Below are 20137 nucleotides of genomic sequence, written 5' to 3' on the forward strand. Positions count from 1 at the left end.
GAAGTAAATTACTAATTTTTTAATTTCAACATTTTATACTGTGTAAACATTGTTTTTATGTAATTAATGAATAAATAATTAACAACAATTTTTATTAAAAATGTGGGTGAAAAATATTTCTTCAGCCAGGATTTTTTTTGCGTTTTTTCTTCTTTTCACTCGACATCGACTTATTTTTTTGTTTAAACAATTATTTTTTAAACTTTATCATAATGTGGTGCTAAAATTTGTGTTATGCTCAATTAGACTTACTTAGTTTCTCTCTACTAATATCATTATCTTCTGTTTTTGTGTTGTCAACTGTGATATTTCTTATATGAGTAGTGGATTAAGTCAATGATAACAATAACTGATATTTTTTTCACAAGATTTATGTATTTTTCTCGTCTTAATTCTGAAAAAAGTTGACAAAATGGAGTGTTTGCTTGTTTTCTCCATTTTGTTTTATACGAATGCCTATTAGGTACATAATAAAAATTGCTGTAATTTTTTTTGTAATGAAAATATTCTTAAAAATATGATGAGTGAACAAAAGAATCTAAATTTTATCAAAAAAATTCAGAACAATTTTTTGTTGAAAAAGGAGTTTGAAATAGTTATTTTCTTAATTATTTAAATCCAAAAAAAATCAATATCTGCATTTCTATTAACATTTTAAAGAGAAAAAACAAGTTTTGTGACTTTATTAAATCTTTTTTTTAGTAGGTACCTATTTATTTTTTGTACCTATATTCGAGAAATTTTGTTTTTGCTTTGTGTTTTTTTATATTGTCTGAAGTTTTATTTAGTGATTCTTGTATTGTTTACATGGTAGTACATTTTTCCTATAAGTATGCCTATTATACCAGAGTTTCAAACAATCTGTTGTGAACTATTTTTAAGTCCTCTTTTTTAATTTACTTGGCATTATTTTAATAATTTTTTATTTGATTCAGTATTTCAATTTTTTTAATTTAAATGAAACTCCGATATTTTATTTTTATTTTATTATTTTGATAGGAATAGGGTTAAAAGATATTTTTTTTATTTAGGTATTCAAACATCAAACAATATAAAAATCCGTGTTCTTTTTAAGGGTAGGTATTTCACATTTTTTTTATTTCTAACTAGAACAAAATGTATGATGTACCTACCACTTTCCTCACTATGTCAATGTGGACCTATACTGTAATCAAAAATGCATAAAATTCTATTAGAATATTAAACTTGGCTGAGAAATAAACACAAACTGAAATTAGTTTTACGACTAAACCATTACATTTGTTTGTTTTTTTTTATATAAAAACGCGTTATTTTAACTGTATTCCAATTGGCTGATCTCTACTTCTGTACCTTAGTTCTGCTACGTCACAGTAAACCCGCGCAAAAGTTCTGTTTGAAATAGAATCTAATTTTATACTCTTACGATTTTTTCCCTCTATTTTGAAGCGAATTTAAAAAGTTTTAATTGCAGTTAGCTTTATATTGACGTTATTTTCTAATGCACCTGATGAGAGAAGACAAAATTTTTATTTAAACTGCTAGTTTTAAATTTCTTTGGCTCTAAATGGTTTAATTTTATTAAATACTGTGACAGAATCATTTGATTTATAAGTTTTCTTCGTACAAAATGCTCAAAATTTATTGCTATGTCTGAGAAAAAAATTCTTTCTCCAACACTTTTATGTTGCGGTTAATGAGTGTAAATCGGACTCTTTATTTGACCGAGTGGATTTTTAAACCACGAGTGCAACGAGTGGTTTACCATCCACGAGGTGGAATAAAGCGTCCGATTTACACTCAAACGAGGGGAATACAACATTTTATTCTTCGAATTAKAGTCAACAAGGCTTAAACTTGYTTTAAATCTGYTAAAAATAATTTGACGTTTTGTATTGAGAAATGCCAAACAGTTGTCAAAACTTCCTTACACGGGAGAAAAACCGTAAATTTTGACAGTGTCGAAGAATAAAATACTTATACCTACTGGCAATTCGTCAATTTTGACAAATATCTTTAAAACAATTTCTGAATTTAATAAAATTTCTGATCCAAAAAGTATGTTGTAAAAAATTTTGAAGACAACACAAGTTTTATAGTGTAAAACTTTTGTTGTCTTAATTAGCTAGGTATAAAAAATACCTCCTCAAGTTGAAATCTGATGTTAATTAATTTGTACCAAAGTTCTAAATTTGTATATTAAATTCACTAAAACTTGTACTGAAATTAATGTAGCTAGTTTATTTTTTTCAAATTTTGATAAACTGACAAATGCAAAAAATATTTCTCTATCGTAGTAATTGCAAAAACTTAATACAAAATTCAGTCATATAGTAATACTCACTAATACAGATATTCTAATAGCAGAAACGACATTAGCAATTTATTATAGTCAACCCAAATGTAATATCGATTATCCTAATTATGAAGATAATGTAATTTGGAAGATAATTAAATTGCGATATTAGCTAGAAACTAGCTAACTAGGGCTTTAAATAAGCAAGCGCTTAAACGATAAATCATCATTCGAAAATAACAAAAGCTCAAATAGAATTGGAAAAATACTTTTAGTAAGTACAATTCGTACTGACATTGATTTTAATCGAATAAAAAAATGTAAGCGTTTAAAAAGAGGAAATCTGAATAGGCGAATAATTAAAAAAATCTACAAATGTTTTTCTAAAAACCAAAAAATAAACTTTTCTTTTTTTAGCTTTAACATGTACCTATATTTTAAATATAAATTAGGTACACAAGAGTCTCGCTAAACCGGACTTTCGGTTAATCCGAACAAACCAGATCGAGGGCAAAAAAGGCCCATTGTAAATAACAAAGCTACTACAACACAACCCATTTTCCGGGAAATACCTACCCCGGAATTGTCCTTTTGTTTTATCATAATACGTATGTAGTATTTAGACTGAAAAAATTATAATTAGGTGTGAAAAAAATCTATTTTAAAAGTTTCTTCCAACCTTAAAGGTTACCTTTTACGTTGCCGTTAATGTAGCTACAGGATGTCCCAAGCTTTAGAGCCGGCGCAAAAATTAATATTTCTTATTAATAAAAAAAAAAAATAGATAGTGTTAATGATAGACCGATAGAGGGTTAAATACACTTTAAATTGATGTTTTGATATTGTACAAATTTTTTTGCGTATGGCAGTGAGACCTTAAACATTAAATTTGGAGAAAAAAATTTCAATTAAGTGGAATATTTTCCACATGATAAAATTCTTTGATTTTTTTCTGTGGTATTTGTGAAAATAGAATAATGATAAAGTTGAAAAGTTTTGAATGTTAATTACTCAAAATCTGCCAACTTTTACATTATTCAACTTTAGAAAAAATCAAAAAAATTTATTATGTAAAAAAATTCCGATAAATTAATTTTATTTTCCAAATTTGGTTTTTAGGATCGGACTGCCATTTTTTTTAATTAATTAGAAATATTTATTTTGCGCCGGCCTTAAAACTTGGGACACCTATACACTTTTCCATAAAACACGTCGTCAATCACATAAAATATAAATACTTATATTGGTATTTTGTCAATTTTGACAAATTTCTTTATAACAATTTCTGAATTTAGTAAAAGTTTTAATCCAGTATTATAGTGTTGGAAATTTTTTGAAAACAACACAAGTTTCATATTTTAAACTAGGACCTCGATTTTTAAACTACCAATTCTTGTTGTCTTAATAGCTATTTTACTCATTTAAAACTCATTTTATACAGCCATTTTAAGGCTCATTTCGTTTAATCCGGACATTTGGTAATCCTGACAAGGCCTGGTTCCATCAAGTCCCGATTAGCAAGTCATGAAAAAAGATCGTCAAATGTAATTTTTTCATTTAGTTGGAATTTGTAATCACAGAGATCTTTTCTTAATCGGCTTTGAGAATGTGTGGACGTTTCTGTACTGAAAAACCTTGTCATTTGTGATCGTGGGTGTAAATGTATCAGGAGAATAAAGGCATTGTAAAAATATCGCTCAGTTATAGAAGTGATCAGTATGCAGGCATTCACGCTTGAAGCTCGGAATAACTAAGTAGAAAATCAATAAGTGTTGTGTAAATCCCGTAAGAATATGGAGATTCGTTGGTAATGTGTCGAGGATTGGCGTCTGATCAAGTGTGAATTCACGCCGACTTAAACTCGGCAGGTGTGGCATTCTATGTTTTCGTCCATTTCGAACATTTCTTTACATCAGAGAAGAAAAAAAACTTTGCACGAATATAAAGTAAGCTTTTAAACGTAATTCCCACAAGATTAAAATCGCCTTATTTAAAAATCCGCCAGTTTTTAAGTAACTTTTAAGTTCTGCGATGCATACGAATAAAAGGGGAAAATTCACCGCCGGAGGCCACCCTAAATATTATTATTTAAAACAAAATCTAAACAGCGGTGATTGATTCGGGGAGGGCGCTTTCAGCGGAAAAATACGCCGGGACACATGGAACAACATGTAAAGTTTGTCCCAAATTGCAGCACCGTCGAGGGCGAAGTATCACATCAAGACATGCCAGAGCGATCACTAGACAACAGTTAATAAAAATGACACAAACACAACTCTACAGCAATCTGAAACGGATTTTAGAGTCATTTTATAGAAGAAAAAAAATCAAACTATTGTATATGTCAAGAATTATCCAGTGTAATACTGCCTTTTGACATATTTCAAAGTGAAGTTGCGCAATTTCCAAGTTTTTACTTTAACCACAAAAAAAAGACAAGAATTTGTTCTATAGCTTAATACATACAGCACAAAGAAATTTCAAGTCTATACACACTATCAAAAAATCAGACGTTCAAGAAGCGATTGAAAATATCAAGAGTGCTCTCAACTCTCAACAGCAACAGAAACGGATTTTAAAATGATTTTTAGAGAAAAAAGATTATCAAACTAAAGTAGATTTCAGGAATTGCTTAGTGTAATACTGCCTTTTGACATAATTCAAAGAAAATTTCCTAGTTTTAATTTCCAACTTCTTTCACTTTAACTGCAAAAAATTTACAATAATTGATTCTATAGCTTTATATACACAATACAAAAAAAATTAAAGTCTAGATTACACTAAGTATCTATCAAAAAAAATCTGACGTTCAAGAAATGATATCTTCAAAAGAGTGCTCTCTACAGTTATCTGAAATATATTTTAAAACTTTTAAAATTTCACTTTAACCACAAAAAAATCACAATAATTTGTTCTGTAGCTTGATATACACAGCACAAAAAAATTTAAAGTCTGGGTTACACTATCAAAAAAATCTGTCGTTCAAGAAATGATATTTTCAAAAGAGTGCTCTTTATAGTTAACTATCTGAAACGGATTTTAAAGTGATTTTTGGAGAAAAAAAACTATCAAACTAAAGTACATGTTCGGAATTGTCTAGTGTAATACTGTCTTTCGACATATTTCGAAGAAAACTACCTAGTTTTAATTTCCAATTTCTCATTTCCCAACTTATAAAATTTCACTTTAACCACAAAAAAATCACAATAATTTGTTCTATAGCTTGATACATAGGTACAGCACAAAAAAATTTAAAGTCTAGGTTACACTATCAAAAAAATCTGACGTTCAAGAAATGATATCTTCAAAAGAGTGCTCTCTACAGTTATCTGAAATAGATTTTAAAGTGATTCTTATAGAAAAAAAAACTATGAAACTAAAGTACATTTAGGAACTGTCTAGTATAATACTGCCTTTTGACATATTTCCAAGAAAACTACCTAGTTTTAATTTCCAATTTTTCATTTCCCAACTTTTAAAATTTCACCCTAACCACAAAAAATTCACAATAATTTACTCTATAGCTTGATACACATAGCACAAAAAAATTCAAGTCTAGATCACACTATGAAAAAAAATCTGCAGTTCAAGAAATGGCATCTTCAAAAGAGTACTCTCTACAACTATCTGATTTTAAAGTGATTTTTAGAGAAAAAAAACTATCAAAGTAAAGTACATTTCGGAAATTGTCGAGTGTAATACTGTCTTTTGACATATTTCAAAGTAAACTACCTAGTTTTAATTTCCAATTTCTCATTTCCCAACTTTAAAAATTTTACTTTAACCAGAAAAAAATTGCAATAATTTGTTCTATAGCTTGATGCACACAGCACAAAAAAATTAAAGTCTTGATTACACTATCAAAAAAAATCTGACGTTCAAGAAATGATATCCTCAAAAAATTCCCTCTACAGTTAACGGATTTTAAAGTGATTTTTGGAGAAAAAAAAACATCAAACTAAAGTATATTTCAGGATTTGTCTAGTGTAATACTGCTTTTTGAAATATTTCAAAAAAAACTACCTAGTTTTAATTTCCAATTTCTCATTTTCCAAGTTTTAAAATTTGACCCTAACCACAAAAAAATCAAAATAATTTATTCTATAGCTTGATACACACAGCACAAAAAAATTAAGTTTAGATCACACTATTAAAAAAATCTGGCGTTCAAGAAATGGTATCTTCAAAAGAGTGCTCTCTATAACTATCTGATTTTAAAGTGATTTTTAGAGAAAAGAAACTATCAAAGTAAAGTACATTTCGGAAATTGTCGAGTGTAATACTGCCTTTTGACATGTTTCAAAGTGAATTCCCAATTTCCCAATTCCCAAGTTATCACTTTAACCACAAAAAAAATCACAATAACTGATTCTATAGCTACAGTATAAGTAGGTACATACAAAAAATTTAAAGCCTAAATCACACTATCAAAAAAAATTACATTCAAGAAATGAATGAAAAGAGTGCTTTAATAGCTATTTTAGCACTCAAATGAGTTTTAGAGTCTATAAAAAACAGAGTAAATGGTTGGAAAAGTTGTTTTTTTTTTGAGTGTTTGAGAAGAGTATTTTTTTCCAGCAATGGCGTACCCTGGGCTGTACCCCGGATACGTGCACGCGCTGGCGGCGGCGTCGCAGGCCGCGTCGATGGCGGGCAGCCACCCGCAGCACCAGCCCCCGAAACGGAAGCGCCGCCACCGCACCATCTTCAGCGAGGAGCAACTGGAGCAGCTGGAGGCGACTTTCGAACAAACGCACTACCCCGACGTCGTCCTCAGAGAGCAGCTCGCCCTCAAAGTGGACTTGAAGGAGGAGCGGGTCGAGGTGAGTGAGTTATTAACTGCTTAAAACCGAGATTAAACACTTTGTTGGTATTGGCGACAATGCGTAAACAAGTAGTTAATGTATGTGAAGGTGAAGGGTCCTCGAAGAGATGCTGACGCATCGGCAGCCACCCAGATTCTAGCGCCTTTCAAATGCTAAATGACGTCTCGAGGATGAGGAATGCTCGACTCGAGTGGAATTGGTTAAAACATAAGTCGGTAGCTTGTTTGTATAATGATTTAAATGTTTACCGGGGGCACATTCGAGGCTTGAAAGCGACATTTTTGTTGACGATGGTGGAGAGGACGAGAGGCGAGAGTAATTAGAAAAGTGGTCGGGCACAGTTAACAAAACTTTGGGCCTTTGTCAGAAAATATCACTCAAAAGTTCAATTTTTTCTTAACAAGTCATTCTTAAACTTTAGACAAAATATCTACAAAACTGACGCAAATCTTTTACATTCTTTTCTTATTTTTGTTTTAATTGAGGTTAAAAAAATGATTCTTCGTAGGAAAAGAAAAAAAACTTAAAACCAAAACAACAGCGTAAAAAAATCAATTTAGAAAAATTTTCTTAGAAAAAATTTTCCGAAATCGTCGATAAAATTACATAAAATCGACAGTAAAAAGTTTAAAATCGGCACTAAAGTATCTCATTTCGTAACTTGTGAACATTAATAACAGTGTTATCAAATTATTGTCTTAATGTAAACATGAAATAAAAACATAATTCTATTGCTAACGTGTATCTGTTGATAAGTATTGGTTTATAATTTTACAAATATTTTTTTTCTGTTTCGTGGTTTCGTTGTTTTGATAATAATGTGTTTTATTTGTCTCGATTATCGCCTCGGTAAGGAAAGAAAGGCACATTTGTAATAAAAAAATAAGACTTTAGTGCTTTGATAGTCGTGATACATAAATAACTATTTAGTAATATTCATCGTAAATTGTACTATGCTAAAACCTCATAAGTCTGTTTTTGTCGCACCTTAACAAAATCTGATAAGTCTATTTTTGTCGCTCTCATTTGCACCAGTTGCACATTTTGAGCAATTTTGGACCCTCTAAACAAGAAGAAACAGAAAATTTGAGAAATGAGCGAAGATTAAAAACCAAACGAAACCTTTTTACAAAATCGACCAGTTTATTTTTCATTTCGAATGATGCGCTCTCTTTTCAATTTGACATTTTGCCATTTGTTGACATTTTGAAAACATGGCTCCCACTCTAAAACCAACAGTCAATTTTATAGGCACATTATCCATTCAAAACCGGATTAAGTAAAATTACCTACATGTTAAAAATATTTTATATTAAAAAAATTTGTGAAAAAAAATTATAATTCATGAGAAAATAAATGCTTCAACAGCAAAAGGTTTATCAAAAATAAACATTTCTTTAAAAATTTAATTAGACCTTTTGATGCTTTATGTCAAAATACACCAGTTGATAAAAATTGTAACTGATTATGCAAAAGTGCAAAAAACAACCATAAATTAGACAAAATCTTCTTTTATTTTCAAGCGGTCGAAAATTGCGCTTTTGTCTCTATAGAAACGGTTGAAGTGTTTTTTTTTTTGTAAACGGAGTGAATTACTTCAAATCCTAAGAGTTGAAATGTATGTCCACAGGGGTTGTTTGGCCGAGTCAAATATGATGTCATTAGAAGCATTTCACACGGTAAAATCACGATTTATTTACCAATAGTTGCACGAATTATTTAATAATTAAATTATCTCTAGCTAAAAAAAACCTCGAAACAAGCGAAATAACAAAATTATTAGGCAATATTTAGTCGCTGCCAGTCTGGTGTAACACGAGTCGCCTATGTGCGTGGCTGACAGATGTCAAAATCAAAAATAGCAAGATGTCCTTTTAACCTTAAAAGTAACAGAGTTCAAATTTCTTACTTCTATTCTAAATGATATAAAATATAATCTATCATTATTTGATAAAAATCATCTACATTTTTTTACCTACTTACAAATTAAAAAAAATTAAATTTAATTTTTTAAATTTATTTACTCTTACAAAAATTTTAGGAAATGTACCTTACCAATATCCAGTTAAGTGTGCAAATTTTTAACAATTTTATTTAACTATAAGTCGAGATTTTTTGTGGCTTTCCATTTGAAAAAATTTAGTTACGGGTATTTGAAGTTTCCCAAACGTAACCTTAAATTTTGGAGGTTTGTTAATTATTTTTCCAACTATAAATACACGAAAGAAAAGATCTAACCTTTCTTTTTCATATGCTTAAACATGATTTCAAAATAATAAAAAATGGTAGAGCTATCAATTTTTAGAGAGGAATATGCAAATTAAAAAAATTCAAAAAAGTCTAAACACTTCAAAAACGGTTAAATTTAGGTATAGAAAAATCTGATAAAAACTCTCTCAAAATCACTTGAGCAATCCGAAAACGCAATAAAAAACATAACTTTCTATTTAAAATAACAAAGTTGATACCCATTTCCGGTGTAACCGGAAGTGCTGCCATCTTGAAAATATTTTCATTGAGCAAAATCTAATCGATTATGCTACAGGCAAAATTTTAGATAAATACCGTGCGATCAAAAAAAAAGTAGAGTAGGCGACGATTAATATTCTACAGTTGTCAACGGGAATCTGGGCTGGAAATTTTCCACACAAACTGATAGTGAAAAATGACCATTCACCGTTTTCATCTTGTACAGCATTTTAGTAATAACTTGCAACAATAAAAATTTTCTGCTCTAAAATGAACATTATTTCACTCAAAATGAATAAAACACCAACTTGTCAAAGTTTCCGCTGACATTTCATGTCCAAAATCAGTATTGCCATCTGAAAAACTTTAATCACCGCCTACTCTAATTAATTTTTTTTGATCGCACGATATATCCCTGTTACAACTCCCAATACTTCGAATGTGGGGTTTATCCGGAACAGCCCGTATGATGTTGTACATATTTTTTTAATTTGCGTTTATAATACGTTTATTAACGCCTCTCAGTAGGAGTCGTTTATGGCTATCAATAAAAGCACACTGTACTTTAATGAATTTAGGGTTATTTAGTTTTTGTATGCCGCTTCTGACTTGTCTGGTAACAAATTTTTCGTTATTGCTTCGGCAATTTCGTGAATTTCGGGCGGAGTGCAAACTAAATTCTGATGTTGGCTCATAATTTATTTATTATTATTATGTTGTAACACTAATAATTAATAATTTGTAAATTTTATTTTTAATGCCAAACGGCAGAAATGATTCAAAAAATCAGGTGGGCGCCGAGTGTTACCAGCCGATACCAACTAACACAAAATTCTCTAGATGACAAAAAAATATTTTTTCGTGTATTTGATAGAAATGTAAATTGTTTTTTTTTAAATGGAATTTACCAAGTCAAAATTTTGGTGAAAAAATTGGTAGCAGCTTGTCTCCATAGCCACAAATTTTGATTGCTCTTTGTTTTTGTCCCTAGAAATTTTGTTAAAAAATTATGGTTATTTGTTTCAAATTGAGATGTTGTCAAAATTTTGACTTTATGAATCTTGTGTGCCTGTTTGCTCTTTGAAAGCGCTATAATTGAATACCTGAGGTCAGACACCTAAGCTCTAAAGACCGAATTCAGTGCTAATAATTTTGATAGAAACACACCGCAAGTAAGTACAATGTTGTAGACAAAAATGAGGTTCTTGCTACAAAAACGGATGTTTATACAGAAAAAAGTTCTTAGCAAAAGATACAAGTGGGTATTATGATGATCGGCAATAAATTTTGTGTAATTTATTGAAATGAGTTCAAAGTTGATGCATTTTATAAATTCTTCAGCTTTAGTTTCAAAATTGTTACTTTTTCAACTCGTTCCTCAAAAACGATGCACAAGACACTAATTTAATTGCGTTCTTTTCGAGGTTCTTTCTCATTCATGTTTATTTTGTATTCTTGTCAATTTCTTGCTAAAAATTGAGAATGTTTAGCAAATCTCCATTACAAATTGCTTCTACATTTTAAAGGTCCTTTTTCTAACTTCCTGCTTGCGAACTATTTGTTTCCAAATTTGTCAAAACTGTTAGCGGTACCGAATTTGTTCCTTTTTTGGTGTTTCGTTTCTAAATTTTCTTAGACGATTTTTTGTGTTGACGTTTAATGACACTGTTTTCAAATTAATTCAAAAAACCGGAACTGCCAACTTCCTTTATTAAAATTACCATGAATGAATTTACTAGTGGTGCCAACGTTAAGACTGTTTGGCATTTCCATTAAAAAAAAAACAGACTTTAGTACATTGTTCAATTCAAAATCTGAGACTTTGATCGTTAGCAACACATTTCTTCACGATTTCAGTTAGCAACTCTTTTCTTCACGATTTTGGATACTTAGCGACCATTAAATAAAGCTACAATTAAACTTTATACATTTTAATTATGAATATTAATAGAAAATGAACAATTATTTAAAGTATTAAATGTTATCAACATCTTCTACTTTTAGCAAACGTAATTCATCAGCTCGGCAGCAAAAAAGCAAAAATCATAACCACTTTCATGAACAGGAAGGTATCATCCGGGGCCTTAATGAAAAACGTGTTGATGTTATCCATCGTAAAAACCTTAGATTTTTTGGCCACATATCCGTAACATTGAATACAAGGACCACAATGTTGAAGATTTCAAACTTTTAGCCTACAACAATACGTTAAAAATTAGTACTGAAAATGAATGTAATTAATGACAAATACTTTTTCAAAAAAGAAAGCGATTAGGATGCTTTCATCACTTCCCTTTACTTTTTTTTGATTTTCTCCATGAACAAAACTGTTCATGAGTTTTCTCATACTTTTCTCTTGCCTTCGACGGTAGCAAATTTGAATTAACTTTTAACTTCTGCTACTGTTGTTAAAATATTGGAAAACCCTTCACTCAATTCAGTCATTTTGCACAATAAAAAATGTATTTACTAAAAACATCGTTCTCTTGTTTTGCTACCATGTTACCAAAATGTGACACCTTGATCAATTAGTTTTTCTTCATTTTTACGTTTTAGTCCTTTTGGTCAAATACACGAAAAAAGAGCATGTTCAAGACGTTAAGAAAAGTGATTTTTCCTTGTTCGTGTAAATTTAATTGTGTAAATTGTGAAACTTTTACACTCACTGGAAAACAACCACTTTTCTTAGCTTATAGAACAATCTACTATTTTTTTTTTAATTAGAATAAGAAAAAAGTGGGCGCATATTTGAAAAAATAGCATAAAATACTTGTTTTATAATGGCATTGGCGCACTCATCCTATAGAAAACTCGCCTACGGCTCGTTTCGTGCGCCAAATCAACCCTTATAAAACTTGTTCTTTAATAAACTATTAAGGTTGTGGTGTGATCATTATTTTGTGTCGTTTCGTTGTGCGAACGAGCCGGGGGCGTGATTGTTTGAATTTTCGCAGTGGAGGTGTTGTTGTCGCAGCTTCAGAGGGAAGAGGCGTTTGTTATAGTCGAGTGCGAGTCTGGATTTCCGGAAGAATAGTCCCGGCAAACATCATATCATACGTTTATAACGACGCGCGTGTAACGAGAATGGATGATAAATTGGAATTAGTTCTAAACGAGCAGGTCGACAGCATCTCGCCTGAAAGCATCGGATCAAAGGCCAGGTGACGCGAACAAAGTAGACAACGAGGCTTATTATTATATAAAACTGACTTATCAAGTCTTTGAGATCCAACTAAGCGACCTAATTGGTATTATTTATTAGCAGCTCTGGCCAGAAACGCCCCAAATTAAACTCGAACTCGACACGGAAAAAAGATTTTTCCTTGTTTTGTTTTATTTTTAAGAATCTCCGCGGGTCGATTTTCATATTATAAAACCGGGAAAAAAGCTGTTTGCTTATTTTGAAATCCCAGAACGGAGCTTAATTTGCTCGCATAAGAAACAGGGCTTCCCATATAAAGCTGTAATAATAGGGAGGCTTTCGACTGAGTGCGGTTTTATTGCTCTCCCCCGACTCAGGGGGCGCCCCGCTCTCTCTCTTATGTAAATAAAACGATTTCCTTGTATGGTATCGCATGTCCCCCTTCCTACCCACCGCAGAAATAACATAATTGACGCAAACTAACCTCACGGATTCACAGGGGCTTTTCACAAACAAGCCAATCCCAAAATTTCATAAAAACAATTATTGCTCTATTGTGTCTCTATTTTCCCCCTGATTTTCGCAAACTTTTCGCCATTTCTAGGAATTCTAAGTTTTATTCTAAAAAGTTTCAACTAAGTTTCTGATAAACACAAAGACGATTCAAATTTTTGTAACTAAACATTTAAATTTTATTTGGTAATAAGAAATACAGAGGTGTTCAAAAAATCATGCATCAAGTTAATGATAGATGGGAGAGCAAAGCTTAGATACAGAGTGTCCCAGCGAGTTGAAAAAGTCCATTAGTGACTTTTAAATGGTAAAAGTTAAAAAAAAATATATAGGACATGGATAGATACTATTCCAGTCCATCGCCTACAATTATTTTCAACTATACAGCGTGTCTCAAAAATAAGTTACAATACAAACTTGTATTTTTTAAATGAAGCACCATATGTTTCTTAGCGTTTTTGGATGTAGATTTTTATGACAATGTTTTTAAGTTAAACTTTTATTGGTCTATTTTGCTTAGTTTTCAAAATAAGACGGTTTTTTGACGAAAACATGCACTTTTAAAAGATTTATTAACATAAACTAAGACATCGAAAAATATATTTTTTTACTACAGCAGGAAGAAGGTACAAACTGTAAGGTTGTAACATTTTTTTAGTGTGTTGCATTTGCAAAGATCAATAAATGAAGGCGTTTGTTAAAAGTTTAATGACTTAAAAAAATTAAATAGAACACCCAATTTATTGTTTTTGCATTTAAACGATTATTAAATTGTCTTTCTAAAATTATTTACTTTCAGGTGTTTATAATCAATAACTAAAAAGAAATTTAACGTTAAACCTTTAAAAAAATAATTACTATTATTTCAGTAGCCAAAATGTGCACAGTTGCATAAGAGATGGAAGAAATATCACTTAATAATCACATTTGTGTTAAACTGAATCCATTATTCTTTATTTTTACAATAAAATAATTAGAATTTCAGTATTTATAACGACTTTTACAATCTCTGGATAAATCAACGGATATCCGTGGTGAAATTACTATGGTTGTCATAGTATCAACAATGCTCAGATATTGATAATCATTGTTGCTACAATTAATATTGAATGTTAAGTATCTTTTCATTTATCAATTCTAGACATTAAAAGTTTATTTTTAGATAGACAATTTATCAATCTATTAGATGCAAAAATAAAAAATAGGGAGTTTTATTTAAATTTTTTAAGTTATTTAACTTTTAAAAAACTTTTTCATTTATTAATCTTTACAAATGCAAAACACTAAAAAATTGCTACAGCTTTAAATTCTRTACTTTCTTCTTTGCAGAAATAAGAAAAAATTTGTTATAGCTGTCTTAATTTTTGTGTAATACATGTTTAAAAAGTGCATGTTTTCATCAAAAAAAACGTCTTATTTCTAAAACTAAGTGAAATCGACTAATAAAAGTTTAGCGTAAAAACATACAAAAACGCCAAAAAACATACGGTGTTTTATAAAAAAAAAAGTTTGTATCGTAACTTATTTTTGGGACATGCTGTATGGTTGAAAATTATTTTAGGTGATGCACTAGATCTATCAATGTCCTATACAATTTTTTTTTTAATTTTATCACTTAAAGATCACTAATAGACTTTTTCAACTCGCTGGGACAGCCTGTATAATAATATACCAAGTGAAGCAAATTTTATTCGCACTCTAAAAACACCTCTTTCCAATTGCAAAAAAAATTGTAGGTGATTTTTTTCAAATAATAGATTATATTTTATATCATTAAAAATAGAAGTGAGTCTTTTCGTGCTAAGTCCAGAGATTTAGCCAATTTTGTACATTCTAACTTTGAAAATTATTTTTATTTATGACTCATCGCTCAGTTGGGCCGTCGTAAATTCAAGTTACGTTTTTTTACAAATTGATTCATCTAAAAAATTAGCCAGACAATCAATAATTAAAAACTTTGAGTTTTCAGGCATATTTTTTTCAGTTTATCAATCATAAGTCATTTTACTTAATTAAGTGCTGAAATTATCGTTAAAATACTGATTATGAAGTTGAAGATATCTGAGAGTTGAGAGTCAATTTTTTTATTTATATGCTTTTTGTGGTCAAAACACTCAAAAAGCAAAATCTCAAATATTTTTTTTAATAAAAAAAATAAAAATTGACAATGATAGAACTCAAAACTCGATCTATACAATATGAAAAATAATTTTCCCGATTTTTTGTTTAGATAAACCAGGTTTCGTTTAATTTTGTCCACTCCCTAGTGTAAATCTTGATTGTTGATCTTTAATTGAGTGTAATTGTGTCTTTGTGAGATTAATTACGTCAAAGTGACAGTTCAAAAAGTATGTTTGTTATAAAATTTTTCTTCAACAAAAGCAAGCTTTAGTTTGCACCTAAATTGTGACATCAATAATTAAAAAGTACTTCATATTTTTCGTAAGATTTGGAAATCAACTACATTTTTTCGTCTTGGGAAAATAAAATTAATTAATAAAAATTGAAGAGACTGATGTTGAAAATGTTACGACATTTTTACAGAGTTCGTTTCTTTTGCCTAAACCGGCTTCACAAATTGAGTTTTGTGTCTTGAAAAATCTGCAAATTAATGCTTTAATTTCTGATCGTTTTTAGGTTTTCTCGTGGGGCGCGAGCGGGCCGTGGGTTGTATCAAATTAACGTTTGAAACGAACCCAAAGAATATTAATGAAGTTGTTTCACGATTTGCATGTTTCTTATTAATACTGTAGCTTGAGCTTCAACTTTTGCCTCATTAACTCTTGTTTAACTTTGATTATTTTCCGAACGGTTAGTTAATTACAAATTTAGATTTGCGAGAGAGAAGTTGATTTCGGCGCGCTTTTCTTTAAGATATTTTATTACGTCCTTAATTACACCAATTAAGGAGTTGCTGCTTAATATTCACTAAATAGAAATTTAATAACATAAAATCATAAACTTCACTGCAACTTCTGTATTAAAATCGAGTTTTAATTGGAAATTTTTCGCCTGTCTACACCGAAATGACATTTTTTTGGCCGAATGAAAAGTCACTGGTCGGCGCTTGTGACGGCTTTCAACGGCCATCGATTCGGGAAAAAGCCGCAAAGAAATCGGCTTCCAGACATGGTAAAGCAATTACTGCAAAATTTAAAAGTGCCTAATCCACTTAAGGGACTCTGAGCCGGAGGTAGTACATAGTTAATGGATCCACAGCAAACTAAAGAACCTACAAAAGACGGATGCGCACCATAGACACACTTCCTCCCTTGATAAATCCAAAAGAAACATTATTCTTGCGCCGAGACCAAACCGATTGATTGACTCATCACTTATTTAAATCGCTCCAAAAACAAACCCAAACTACTTTTCACGAACTAAGCTCAAGAAACGCAACTTTTCCTACTCCCAACTTACGTTTTGTCAAACAATTTCTAGTTTCTCTTGCTCAATATAGTGTTTTCTTAATACTGCGAAAAATTGCAATCACATATTCTAATAACACTATAAAAAAATAAAATTATCCAGTGACGTGCCCGCACGTACGCCACTGGTAAGAGTAAAAACAAAGTAATTACCGGAAAATAAGCGTTTTCAATGGCTCACAAAGCCTGTAAAATTTTATGAAAATAACTCAAGTGGTTTCGGAGGAACTAACGGATTTTCATTTTTATTCGAAAGTCTATCACCCTGTATATCCGTAACGAAGCTTTATATAGGTCTATTATTTGACCAGTTATTGTTATTTTTACGTGTAGAACATGTGGTTGTAATTTTTCGCAATATTAAGAAAACACCTTGTATATTACCATAAACGTTAAATTATTTCGTCTGTTATTTTCTTTCTTTGTCTGCTTAATGAAACCTCATAAATAGATTCTTGTCTAACACTGGGTTGTTATGATAGTAACAGTTATGACTTTGTTTTCATTATAATAAAATACGTCCTAAATTCATCTATTGCATATATCTGTCTATCCTTGTCTAAAATTAAAAACATATTTTAAATAAATTCATCAAAATTACTCTGAAATCATCTGTTATCTTCTTGCTTTGTTCAATTAATGAAATTTTTAATAATTTATCCTTGGGTGGCTTATTTATGGCTTATTATCATTATTTAATAAAAAATGTCATAAACTCATCTAATGTTATTTTGTTTCTTAAAGAATTGTAATTACAAAAATGAAACCACTAATAACAGCGAACTAGTTTACACTGAATTTCTTAATTGCGAACTAAATAAGATTTGGAAAGAAAAAAACTGAAACATCCACTTTTAAAAAGTGATAGTAAACTAGCTGGAACTAGTAATTCAGAAATCTAAAAACTATAACTTAGTTTTGTTATAGTCAAGAAAATATTATTATTAATATTAACAAAATAACAAGTTTTTTATATTTCTGCCTATTATTTAGTAAAAAATGTCATAAAGTCGTTTAAAGTTATTTTATCTTTTAAATTTAATAATAATCTATCTAATTTACTGTTAGATAACAGTAGTTAAAAAACTGAAATCACTAGTAATAGCGAACTAGCTGGAACAAGATTAACAAATTAAAATAAAATTTGAAGAGAAAAAAACATTTACTTAAAAAAAAGTGACAGTAAACTAGCTGGAACTAGTAAACCAGACAAACAAAAACCATAACTAGCTTTTTTATAATCTTCCTAACAAAATCTTATTTTTAGATTTTATCTATTGTTTGAGTAATCTAGTACTACTTTTTAGTTTTAAAACGGTTTAGAATATTTCACTTAAATTTTTTGACAAGTTTTATGGCTAAAATTTGTAGAAAATCAAGTTGATGTTAACTTTTGTTGCAACTGAATTGACTTATATTATTTTAAAGTTTGATTTTTACAATATTATTTATATCTTTTGTTTTTGCTTAAAAGGTTATTTACTAGTTAAAAAAAACTGGTCCTTTCTAATTAGCTGTTTTCTTTACTAAATAACAAATTATGTTTTGCATTTATAGTAAAAAAATTAAAATTAATTAAACGTATCTATTGTTTGAGAAATCTGGTTCTAACTACTTTTCAGTTTAGAACATTTTCATTAAATTGTTTGTCAGTTTTCATATTTAAAATTTGTAGAAAATCACTTTGAACTTGATGTAATCTTAGTTACAAATGAATTGATATTGATATATACACGTTTTTTGAAAAAACTGATGGTCTTTCTAATTAATTAGGTGCTTTCTTTACTACATAAATAACAAATTAATTTTGCATTAATAGCTTTTGTCTTGTAACTCTCAAGAAAATGTATTAAAAAACATTTAATTAAAAAAATAACGAGATTCATAATAAGTTGTATATACTTATACCGAAAGTTAAACTAAGTTAACTAGTCTGCTAGTCTAATAAACTTACAGTTTTTAACCTTGTTTTCAACAAAAAAGCATTATATTGTTTCTAACGTTCATAATTTTTAGACTAATCGCAAATAAATTTTGAAAATGCATATTTTGACTCAAATTACTCTAGCATCGTTATTATTAACAATTGAAAGAAAAAGAAAGCTTTGCTCTATCGTTTGATATAAATGTCTCAAATATCGTTGGGTGGTAATTAAAACTGTGCAATCACAAATTTGTTTTCTAAACAAAACATCGTATTTTTCATTATAAAAAATGAATGAAGGTAATTTTGGAGTGAAAAACTGCTTGTCAATAGAGCAAATAGTCCCTTTTGTAGACAACTCGTCGTCAAGTGGCGCTTTCAATTATTCTAATTTGGTTTTAAGCCTTGTGACAGCAATCGGGGTGTGTCGTGTGCCGCCATAGATATCGTCGTAATCAGAGGGTGTTGATCCCCGCTTTGATTTCCGTCACTGACAGGTGTATTAATTACTTCCCCGCGGCTAAATCCATCGAGTCCAATTTAATACACTTAGCGTTGAAAAAGTGTTTCTTTATCCTCGGAAAATGGAGCAAAGCGTCGTTTTGGTTTTCTTTTCTTCGCCTTCGTTTCTTGGATATTTAAATATGAGAAACGTCGGTGAAAGATGGGCTGTGGGCCCGTCCCCGTAATATAAATACCAGGCAAAGCAGTTTAGTTAGTTTAGCAAATGGAGCGAATGTTTTCCCAGTCTTCGTTCGCTAGACGTTATCATAGCTCGATTACGACAGGAAAATATCGCGAGTTTCCCGGTGGAAAAGGCGAATTTTTCGCTGTTTTCACTCAAAATACGAAATGGAGGTCCGGACGAAAACAGCTAATGCTAATTGATCCGGAGATATCTCGATACGTCGGAAAATAAAGAAATAAAAGGAGAAACTCGAGGAATGCTTTATTTCTGAATGTATAATATAATCAAATAAAGCTTTCGCCTCGCAGATCGTGCACAAAGAAAAAGATTCAATCTCTGACGACTCAAATATGTCTGGCGACGACGTGCCTCCGAGCGGAGGATTCTAACTTTATCAAATAACTATCTTTCGGATAACATTTTTCAATTTTGTTAAGCTCTTGCGCTTCCATATTTATACGACGAAAAATTTATAATACAGCATGCGAAATGAGTGCATGTGATGTGTAAAAAAGGCACCATTTCGCAATATGAAACAATTTTCATACACTTTTATATTAAATATTACAAAACTAGAAGCTTGCCGAATTAATCCTAGTTTCGGCGAAGTTTTAGCAAATGTTTTCGTACAGTGTTGGTTTAAGTCGAGGTTTCAAGAGAAATTTGCTTAATTCTCGCACAGGGTGGATTCTTATGTATAATAGAAGAAATTATAGCGCAAAACTTAAATCCTGCCTCTATGAAATAACCATAAATTTTCGAAAAATTTTAATCAAGTTTACAATTGTGTATTTAAAAAAAAAATTGATCTGTGCGAGAATTTTTGCCAAAACAAAATATTTTCAGTTTGTATAAAACAAACAAAGTTATTC

General features: G+C 30.2%; 1 protein-coding gene across 1 annotated transcript in view; it reads left to right on the plus strand.

Annotated features, from left to right (window-relative positions):
• Window positions 1-20137, plus strand: part of LOC123015454 (homeobox protein goosecoid-like) — a 31032-nt gene that overhangs the window by 678 nt on the left and 10217 nt on the right. Inside the window, 1 exon segment of the mRNA XM_044415186.1 lies at window positions 6854-7098. Coding sequence (XP_044271121.1) covers window positions 6854-7098 — 245 coding nt within the window.

The sequence above is a fragment of the Tribolium madens genome, unplaced genomic scaffold (assembly GCF_015345945.1).
Source record: "Tribolium madens isolate multiple individuals breed KSU strain unplaced genomic scaffold, Tmad_KSU_1.1 Scaffold_19;HRSCAF=116;Tcas5.2_LG9, whole genome shotgun sequence".
In the NCBI taxonomy this organism is placed as follows: domain Eukaryota; kingdom Metazoa; phylum Arthropoda; class Insecta; order Coleoptera; family Tenebrionidae; genus Tribolium; species Tribolium madens.